The 10,981-nt window shown below is 47.2% G+C and overlaps 1 protein-coding gene across 2 annotated transcripts in view; it reads right to left on the bottom strand.

The window, feature by feature from the left end:
• Positions 1-10,981, bottom strand: part of dnah9 (dynein, axonemal, heavy chain 9) — a 211,491-nt gene that overhangs the window by 134,570 nt on the left and 65,940 nt on the right. For both annotated transcript variants that reach the window (XM_050060727.1, XM_050060728.1), the window contains 2 exons: positions 7,855-8,011; positions 5,737-5,841 (listed from right to left, as the gene is read on the bottom strand). In XM_050060727.1, the coding sequence (XP_049916684.1) occupies positions 5,737-5,841; positions 7,855-8,011 (262 nt within the window). The remainder of the gene's footprint in view (positions 1-5,736; positions 5,842-7,854; positions 8,012-10,981) is intronic.

Raw genomic sequence — 10,981 nt, 5'->3', positions numbered from 1 at the left:
GACTTCTTCGCCGGTAAGCCGTTATAATGCGCCACCGTATTTGACAGGAATACGTATTCCTGTCCGTGTCTGTGACCCCCGTTCAACCCACAACCGGTGGGATTCGCCGTTACTGTTTATCGCCACACTGCCGACATTTTACTCTGTCCGTCACCGCACGCTGTTTGACTGCATTATCAAAACACGCCGCTATTATTCGGCCTTGCTTTTCACTTATTCCATCGAATACTGAATGTGTGTTTTTTTGCAATATTCGGCCGAATATATTCTGTGCATCCCTAAATAGGAGCCTTCCCCCACTCCCCACTCCCCTCACCGCTGGTCTCCTCACTATACTGGCTGCTGCGCTGTGCAAGTGCACAGATGTCTCAGAGTGGTGGTGCATTTGCAAAAATGTTTTGAAGGAGCAGCAGCAATGGCATTCATTTAGCAGCGGCGACACGCCACAGTATACCATGCAAAGTGTGAGAGAGAGTGTGCGCATCTTTGTGTGTGTGTGTGTGTGTGTGTGTGTGAAAGCGAGAGAGTGTGCGCGTCTGTGTGAAATTATGACCGAGTTAACGAATTGTTTTCCGACATGAGGGGGTATTCTTGAATTTTCCCAGTCAGAAAGAGTTTTTCTGATTATGCCGACGTCACTTGAATGCAGCATTCACTGCAGGCCATTCAGGTCTCATAGTGGGAGCGGGGCACTGCCATGCTGACAAAATAATATATGTTACCGGGGCTATTCGTCATGATATCGGACTTATCGGAATGACGTAATAATTTCCTGTTATCGTGCACCCCTAATCAGGGCCAGTGGGGGAAACGCGTAGAGCAGCTCTTGCGGCCAAGCGTGCGCTAGTGCGCCTACGCCCAGGGGAGCGTCCAGAGTGCGCAGAGAGAAGAACAGTTCGCACTGAGCGTTTTCTCTGGACGCGAACAGATCTATCCTGGTGCGGCTGTAGCGCGCCCATATCTGTTCCATGACCTGCGGGTGCAGCATCCATTCCCCGTATATCGGTGCGCCCCTGGACAGCAGGTCGGCTCCTGTGTTCAGGGTCCCCGGGACGTGAGTCGCCCTCAGGGAGAGAAAGTGCACTCTGCTCCAGAGGATCAGTTTGCGTGCCAGAGTGTGCAACACACGAGAGCACAAACCCCCTTGACGGTTTATATACGCTACTGTCGTTGTGTTGTCCGTCCTCACCAGGACGTGGTGGCCCGAGAGGAACGGGAGGAAGTGTTTCAGGGACAGAAACACAGCCGAGAGCTCGAGAAAGTTTATGTGAGGACATTGGAGAGCCTGGCTCCAGCGTCCTCTCACAGACCTGCCCTCGTAAATGCCACCCCAGCCGGATAGGCTGGCATCCGTGGTGACCACTTTCCTGGACAAGACAGTGCCCATGGACACCCCGAGTCAGGAAAGACGGGGCCCGCCAGTGGCGCAGAGTCGTCACGCAATCCGCCGTGACTGTTATCCTCCTTGCACCATGACGCACGGGATCCAGCCTGAGTGAAGCGACCCAGCGCTGAAATTCCCACATGTGAAGGCGGACAAGACAGATCACGAGCATGGCTGAAGCCATCAGACCCAACAGCCGATGACACAGTCTGAACTGGACGGACCTGTGTCGACGGAAGTGCGCGAGGCAAGCTTTGAATGTTTTCACTCTCTCCTCCGAGAGGCGAGCTGTGAATGGCACGGAACGCAGGGATAATCCCAGAAAGGATATCTCCTGCGTCGGAGAGTTGGCTCTTCTCCGTATTTATCACAAAGCTCAAATCTATTAGGTGTTTCGTGACAATGTGCGTGTGAACCCTGGTCTCCTGTTCTGACTGCGCCAATAGGAGCCAGTCGTCCAAATACGTGGCCAGCCGGATGCCCCAACGTCTGAGTGGGGCGACAGCGGCCTCTGTGCCCCGTATGAAAACCCTTGGGCTGAGAGACAGGCCGAATGGGAGAACACGGTATTCGTAGCACACCCCCTGAAAGGCGAATCGGAGATATTGTCTGTGAGGGGGATAAATGGGAATGTGGAAATACGCGTCTTTCAGATCCATGGACGAAAACCAATCGTTCGGTCTTACTAGACGCAGCAGTGTCGCATGTGTCAGGATCCTGAATTTGTATTTCTGCAGAAATTTGTTCAAAGCCCGCAGATCCAGAATAGGCGGATTCCTCTTCCCCCCCATTTGGGAACGAGGAAATATCTGGAGTAAAACAGAGAGAGAGAGGATTTCCTCCTGTAAGACTCGAGCTGATTCTCCCTGTGCTCGTGACTGTATTACGCCGGAGAAACGGGGAGGGACAGCAGCGAATTGGAGCCTGTATCCCCGAGAAATCGTGCGTAACACCCACAGTGAAGCTGCGGTTGCTTTCCAATTTTCCCGTTTGAGAGAAAGCAGAGAAACATTTTGCAGCTCCTGCTCTATCACAGGAGGTCCCAACAGCGGTGCTATGGCACCCTCTTGCGGTAGAGCGGGGAAATAACCCCTGAGCTGTACTGCGCATGCACGAAAGGGCATCGCAGAGGGCTCAGTGGGCACACTGCTTATACACAGGGAATTTTCGTTTGTTTTGGCTTTTTTTGTTATCTGCACCCTCGGCTCGTGGCCTGGCTGTGACAGATTTCATTTTATTTTCACACTTTTGGGAACATGTGTGTATGTGTGTGCTTGTGGACAGGTGGCTCGGGGCGCAACAGCGCAAACCTCCGAGGCGATGTCTCTCCTCTCGCAGACTGGCTCTGGAGTGGGCAGCAGCAGCGTGGGACGCACACGAACAAGCCAAAACGGTGGGCCGGCATAACGGGGAACGGCAGGATGCTCCACCCGGAGAGAGGACGGCTGTCAGGCCGCTCTCTTTTTCTTCCTCGCCTGGGGGACCGAGGCCGCGGCGGTCAGGGGCGGCGGCGGTGGGACTGCGGTCGGGCGGGAGACTTTCTGTGCCAGCCGGCTCCGGGCTCCTTCCTCGGCGGGAGGGGCTGGCCGGGCTGTTGTGACCGCTTCGGGATCTTGAAATGCGGCGGCTGGGAAGCAGCTTGAGCAAACGATTTGCGCTGCACTGGAGGAGAAGGCGTGGGTGCTTTGCGGGGGAGACAAAGTTTCAGAGCTTCGTTGTCCTTCTTTTTTGCCTCACATCTCTGCTGCATCGTGGCCAATGCAGAGCCAAAGATACCCTCCGGGACAATTGGCATATCCAGTATGTCATCCTGCTCCCTGTCAGTCAAGTTAGCGAGGCTGAGCCATCTCGCTTGCTCCTGAATGACGAGGGTTGCCATCACCTTGCCCGTGGCCTGGACTGCTGGATGCAGAGGGATAAATCAGCGATGACCGCCATTTCCTCCCACGCTTCGGGGTCCTGCTCGTCAGTGGATGTAGAGAGCGCTGAGAGCTCTGGCCGAGAGCGCGGCTGCCTTATACGCCCTCTCGGTCAGTGCAGACTGGAACTGCTCGGGCTTGGTTGGCAGCGTTGGACGCCTGGAGGAGGCCGCAGATAGCTGGCTTGTGCTGCCCGAGCAGAGATGCGCAGCTACAGGGGCTTCCACCGGAGGCATCGAGAGGAGGCCCTGGGCTTCCATCGCCTCGCAGTCGAGGGATGCTGCGCCCAGGATGGGGCTCCTGTTGCTGTACGGGCAGTTACTCCAAGTTTTGGACAGCTCAGCCAGCAACTCGGGGAAGGCAGGGAGAAGCTGTTTCACCGCACTACAGGCCAGGGGGAGCCGCTTGCCTTCTTAGCGGGACCGGGTGGGTTCTGCTACTGCAACTGGCCAGGGGACCTCCAGCTTCTCTGCCGCACGTTTACACATGTCGAGCAGGTCCACATGGAGGGAGCTGGAGAGCTCACCTCGCTTTTCTCCCTGTTGGTAGTGGGCAGCTTCGGCTTTTCAGCCGGGGCTGGAGTCACGAAGATGTCGTCTTCCTCCTCGTCCTCTGATATGAGGAATGAGGTGTCATCGTCACACCTCATTCCTCATGTCAGTGAGAAATGAGGTGTGATGATGACACACCGATGATGTCATCGTCATCCGCCGTGATGCCAATCTCCAGCACGTCTTCCTCGGGAAACGGGGGAGCTTGGAGCTGCTCGCACTGGGCGTCCCAGTCGTAGCCAGTCTCCGGAGCGTCCCCAGCCATGTCCTCGTCTTCCTCAGCGGCTGCGCCTTGGTCAGCGGTGGGGAGAAACGGGTCACGGCCCGCGAGGCTAACTTGGCGGGCTCGCCTGCGTCTAAGGCTCTTGACTGTGAACACTTTGCAGTGTCCACAGGACCCGGGAATCTCGAGGGCTAACCTGGCGTGGTCAACCCCAGGCAGGTACTGCACACCGGGTGGGTGTCCCTCCCCGAGATTTTATTCCCGCAGCAACAGAGCCGAAAATCTCCTGGTGTGAGGATCTTTAACGGTCGCCATCTTGCCGAAAAGCTGGAGTGCTAACGGAGAAAAAGGCCGTGGCTTGCTGGTGTGCTAGCGTGGGGTCGAGAGGAGTAGCTGGTATGCTAGCTTAGCTAGGGGAGCCGGGAGGAATTCCGCCGTGGAGGGGCCGGAAGAAAAAATACTCACTGGTCCCGTCTGGTGTAAACAGACAAGGCAGAAGCCAGAGCACGACACTAGCGTCCGGCGACGGAAGCTAGCAAAGATCCCTCTGGTGAACAGTTAAGCCAGTGAAAGCTCCGACGTGAGATAAGCTCTCAGGTGAGAAGAGGTTTTGAATTGAGGGAGCGTTATCCGCGCACACTATATATAGTAGGTGGGACTACTGGGTGCGGCGCGGATGAACACCTTTCACCGGCCAATCAAGATTGGCGGATTGAGATAAATGCTTCTATCAGGGCTGCAGGAGGCTGCATCCCATAGCGAGACACCGAGTGAATATTATGAAGAAGAACTCCTGATTACTCTTCATTCCATGAATTCCTTCCCACTGGCCATTAGAGCTCTTTCTCACATTGTTATTAAGGTTAAATGTTTACTGCTGTCTCCATGCTGGTATACTTACCAGCTGTGTTGTATTATTTTGATAAAATGTGATCATCTGCTGCTTCAGTAGGAAAACTGTTATTTTCAAATACATTTATGTATTTATGTTGGACGGACCAAAACCCTCTACTAAGGAAAAAATAAAACTTAAAACTTTGCTCATTATTAGAGGCCAGTCTCAATGTTCTGATTGAGCTGTTTTGTTTTTGGTCAAATCTTTGTTACTTCATTAAGATAATTAATTTAAAAGAAAACAACTCAAAATTACAACTACAAATGTGCTATTTGTAAACATGAGCAAATCAAGGTTGTACTCACACTGAGCAAATACTAATCACCAAATTATTGCAGCATGTAACTTGAGAGTTAAGACTTTGTCCATTCAGAGTTACTGTTATTAGTACTAAGCAGCATGCTGGCGAGCAAAGGAGGCAGTATTCCATCCTTGACTCTCAAATCAGATCAGAGAAGGCTCCAATTATGAAGAAGCTCTGGGGTGCAAAGGTGCCAGCCTTGGTGGATTAGTCTTATAGCTGAAGCAATTTACGCTTGCAATCTGTGATGAAGAGGCTATTTACTTCAACCGTGTTGTTTTCAAGGGCTTATTTTCACCACAACTTGATTTGGATACACCACTTCACAAATAAGATGAAGAGTCACACATTAGGCTCCATCGCCTGGGGCTGAATTACACACAAGCTGTGCTTGCACAATGACATCTCCACCTGAATGGGACTCTGGGAGTACCTGAGGCAGATGAGCTGGACTTGTTCTTACCTGTACTGCCACCACAGACAGCACCTCCACTGAGATCCTGTTAAATTCGTCAAAGCAGCCCCATGCCCCCGTCTGAGCAAGGCCTTTGTAGATGTTTCCACAGGACTAGAGGGCAGAGAGAGAGAGGCAGATATTCAGATGGACACTGCTGGACAGGGAGTCAGTAAGTCAGGTCATGATAAGGCATGTGGTGAAGCAGACACAGATGTACGCCAATTAGACAGAAGATATATGGAAAAACATTCACTGCAGTTACCACGGTGCAGTACCACAGCAGGCTGAGAGTAGGCGTAGAATAACAGGAATGATACATAAACAAGGCCTCACACTAATAAAACAAGGCGTTGATGGCAAAAAGAGAAAGGCTAAAATGTCTCCCACCCACATTTTACTTTTCCCAACATCAACTTGAGAGCAGGTGAACAGCCCTCCAGAGAGCAGCTGGACCAGGATGAAGCAGGCAGCTGACTTTCTCTAGAATTACAGGGCCGAGGAAACCTTCTGTGACGCAAACCGGAGCTGACTGCCGGATTGATTCAGCTTGTGTGTGTGTGCATAACTGACTATGAGTAACAGTGCGGGGCTCTGAAGCCAGCTTCTAGTGCCTGTGTTCCTCCTGGAGTATATTAGCACCTCTCTCTGACACCTTGCTGCGGTGTGTATAGCCGGGGGTGCTGTACGCCTCTATACTGTAATGATGCCCCTGTCTGGGGGAAGTAGGAGCAAGTCGGATCACAAGATTATGTTTATGTCTCCCCTGAGCACTCTATATGCAGAAAGTGTGCATGTGAGAGTATACAATAGCGCATAATAAAGCAAGGTGGAGGCTGGGTACAGAGAGGGCATTCTGAGAAGGTTTAGTTAAGAGATAACAATCAGGGTTTAACTAATCAGCTCTTCTTTCGAGAGGGAAGCGGGCAAAGAGAAGATGAAAAGAGAAAAGATGAAAAGAGGAGGGCATAAAGGTGGGTTGACAACTTTAATGGCAAATGCATACCATATCGCTGACAAAGGCAAAGATAAAAAGAAACATGCATAATATGGGCTGCAATGAAGGCACATTAGATGCACGGAACACGTTCACATCCCCAACTCCAATGGCTACTTGGTCAGTGGCCCAATACCTTAAACACCCTAAGTACGCCTCTGGCATCATTTCTGGATGCTCAGGGACAGTGTGTCAGCTTTGGCTCCTTTAATGCATAGTGTCTTTTCAAAATAAACCTCTGTAGTTCACAGGAAATGTAGGTTTTAGCAAGTACTTCAGTTTTAGACAACACAACTACTTGGTGAGGTTAAGAGAAAAGATCATGGTTTGGGTTAATACCGTTTTTTGGCAGGTTGTCTTGGTAATTTTGTGTTTCTCACTCTGCATGTGGGATTCCACTCATTTCATTCCCATGGCTGAGTGTGAAAAACGTATTGCATAAAATACAAATAGCAGACAGTGGATCCTCTGCTCTGAGCATCCAAGCGTGTGCGTGTTGTTGGTTCCATTATCCTGGTATGAGGTTTATGCAAGAGGCATTCAGTAAATTTATTTTTATTTATCTTTTTTTTTTAAATGGATGTTATTTTGAGATTTTAATACGCAATGTCAGAAAAAAGTATTCATAAAATCCTATTTCCATAGCATTCTTAAAAATTTTGAACAATTGTTTTAAAACATTATAATACAAATTCAGGCTTTCTTTTTATAATCATGAATTCAATGCTTTTTAAGACTTTTAAAGGATCCGCAGTAACACACTTTATGTGACATGACACGTTTGTTATGTAATATCAACTATAAATGTTTTGAATTTTGCAAAATCAGCTTTGATTTTTGGTTTCATATGGGACACAAACAGTGGTCTCCTGAGTGAAAGTCCTGTGTTTGTGTGACCCATCGACTACATGTACTTTCTCGCTCTTTAAATTACGTCGTTGGCGCAAATGACTTTATACTGGAGTTAGCTGAAAGCCCGGTGCATCTCAGACAGATGCTAATAAGGTGCCTTGTGCATCTGTACCACACACTGAGGCCCATTGACCCAGCTGCCATATTTGAAGCTCTGGGGATGAGAAAGGGTTGCGATGTGCAGAGGCTCAAATGCAGATAAACGTGTACTCGCTCACCTTGTAGTCCATCTGCTCAGAGCAGTTAAACACATAGACCATGATGCCAAGGGCTCTGCCCAAGTCTTTGGTAGTCTCAGTCTTCCCTGTGCCTGCAGGCCCTGCCGGAGCACCGCTCATGGTCAGGTGGAGGGACTGGGTCAGGGTGATGTAGCATCTAAATATAGTGGACACACACACACACACACACACACACACACACACACACACACACACACACACACACACACCACTGATGAGGACTGTAGCCTGAGAGGTAGCAACAAAAAATAGCTTTGACGGATTCAACTGACTACTACTCCATTTATAAAGATTATGAAAAGGCCACTTCATTCCTTCACAGTGAGGAGCTTGACTACACAGGGATCTATGACATCACGTTAGCACAGGGGGTAGCACTGTCTCCTCACAGAAAGAAGTGCAGTTTCTGATATTTTTCTGTACACTTTGCCCTTTTCCATGAAATCTAAGGCTGGATCCAAATGTCCACCCTCGGACTCACCGACTGAGCCCTTGCTGACTTGAGTCATACTGTGATGTGTTCACCGTCAACATGTCAAGTCTGCATGGGTGCCAGACTGCAAGGCTATAAAAGCTGCTGATAGACAGGCCTTAAGTCTGTTTAACTCGTTGCAGTGGAAATGTTCAAGCAAAAACTACATTCATGTACAGAGTAATCACACAAAGCTCTAGGCTGAGAAACGCCTCACACCTGTGAAAAGTTATGGTAGTTATATTCCTTATTGACATTCATGCTGTGTGTACACATCTGTCCCTGCAGATAACAAAATATAAATCCCTGTATAGGCTTCTTTATGTGCATAAACCAAACGATATGCATACATTTCTATATAACAAATAAGCTACACACACACACACACATCCACTGAAGTTTTTGTAAAAGGACCAGACTATGACTAAATAAACTTGGTATTACTTATATTTGAAGATGTTCTTAAGTAGTTTTTTGGCCATTTTTCTTAGCATTTATATTTGGCATAACACTGCACAGCTTTTATAGGGTAGGCTGCGATAACAAAGTGCATTATACTCATCATATTTCTTTATCATGATATGGTTGAATATTATTTTTGGCCTACATGATTCAATTAATATTCTGATACAGTAATTGCTTTACACATTCATAGTTAGTTTTGTTTTTTTGTCTTTTTAGTGGGCAACTGGAAAACTACAACGTCAAGTCCATTTTGCAATGCAATATAGGAAATTAAATCAGTGACGTCTGGTATACTCTGCACCTGAAGCGGACTCTTTGGAAGTCTGCTTGAGACCGCTTATGGACTAGATGAAGTGAGGATTTGGAAAGCCCTCAGCACTCGCAGACTTCCCAGGAATGTGCCGGCAAAGTCCACAAGGCTACAAGCGCAGCGTAGTCCAGACAACTGGATTTAGGCTAAAATATGCTACGGGAATAATTAAAGATTTTTTTCTCAAATAACACATTTAAAATTTCAAAGACCATATTTAAGAGTGTCATTCTTGCTGTTTGTTTGTTTAGTCCATACACAGACAGAAAAATTTGACTTTGTGGTCTTAGGAGCTACAATGGTTTATTTCTACTTCTCTGCAGCGTTTCCACTGGTTGTCTGGCAACTTCACTGTGACAACAACACTCCAGGAGGTTGAGCACTCGGCTGTTGTTCAGCTAGAAATACTCTCAGCACATAACTCTGCCCACAACCATAATTTGTGTACATATACATTTTCGCTTAAGCAAATTTGATACAAAATGTTAATTAGTTAATTAGGTGTACACTTGAACTCTGGACAAAGCCCGACATAGCTGTTTCCTCTGCTTCCTGTCTTTATGCCTCTTGACTCTGACTCTATACTTAACTCAGAAGCATGAGGGTGACATCAATCTCATCATCTCACCTTGGACAGAAAGTTAAAAATAGTCTGACAGTAGTTCAAAACATTGAACTTATCCTTTCAAGATACAATAATGGACTGGCTGTTTATTCTGTTTTTCAGGTTGAAATATCAATGCATCATTTAAATGCAAGTTTGATAATTTAGTTTATGATGCCTTAATAACACTGACAACATGATAAATCAACAGTCGAGTGTGCGGTTGGGAGATATGGCGAGACTCATTTTTTTGACCAAATACCTCAATACTGATATTGCGACTATTGGGTATTGTAGGATTGAACATTGGTGCTTTTACAAAATATTTACAAGATTTTTGATAAATCATCAGTAATGTGGATCTAATAACTAAGGTTCTGTATGGGACATTCAGACCAATAACGTAGCAGCAAACCGCTACTTGCTATGTAAAGATATAGTGGAGTAATGGCGTCCCGAGCAGAGAATAAAATCACACTACCTGTGTGTGTTGTAATCCGAGCATCTCTTTTTGGTGTTGTGGTACAGCCGCGGATGCATTTTAGCTTATGTGTGTATCCCACTGGGTAGCTCATCACTTTCACTTGGTGATGCACTCATCCTCCTGAGACCCAAACTTTTGTTTAGTATGCATTTTTAATTTCCCCTAGCTATTTGGGATCAGTAGGACCTGATAAATATAAAAAACTAAACACTGTCAGCAATAATTAAGCCCCAACGTCCTCAAACTAAACAATAATTAAGTCCCAATGTCCTCAAACGAAACAATAATAAAGTTCTAATGTCTTCAAATGAGTATGCCCTAATTAAGAGCATCTCAACTTGTTACTGTTGTCAAAATTGTTCACATTTGTTGCCATACCAAACTACAAACATTATTGATGACAAATATACATGTTTAAAGCATAAAATGAGATCAGGTTTTGGTAGGGTGACCATATTTTGATTTCCAAAAAAGACGACACTCGCCCCGGCCACGAGATAGCCTACTTAAATGATACTCGCAGTTTACTCAAAGATGCCTTATAATTTTAATATATAAGTATTTATATGTATGGATAGAAAATTCAGTTATATTTAGGGATGCACCGAATATTCGATAACCGAATATATTCGGACGAATATTGCAAAAAAACACACATTCGGTATTCGATGGAATAAGTTAAAAGCAAGGCCGAATAATAGTGTCGTGTTTTGATAACGCAATCAAACAGCGTGCTGTGACGGGCGGAGTAAAATGTCGGCAGTGTGGCGA

This window comes from Epinephelus moara, chromosome 13, assembly GCF_006386435.1.
Source record: "Epinephelus moara isolate mb chromosome 13, YSFRI_EMoa_1.0, whole genome shotgun sequence".
Taxonomy (NCBI): Eukaryota; Metazoa; Chordata; class Actinopteri; order Perciformes; family Serranidae; genus Epinephelus; species Epinephelus moara.
This window is presented reverse-complemented; position numbering and strand designations above follow the sequence as displayed.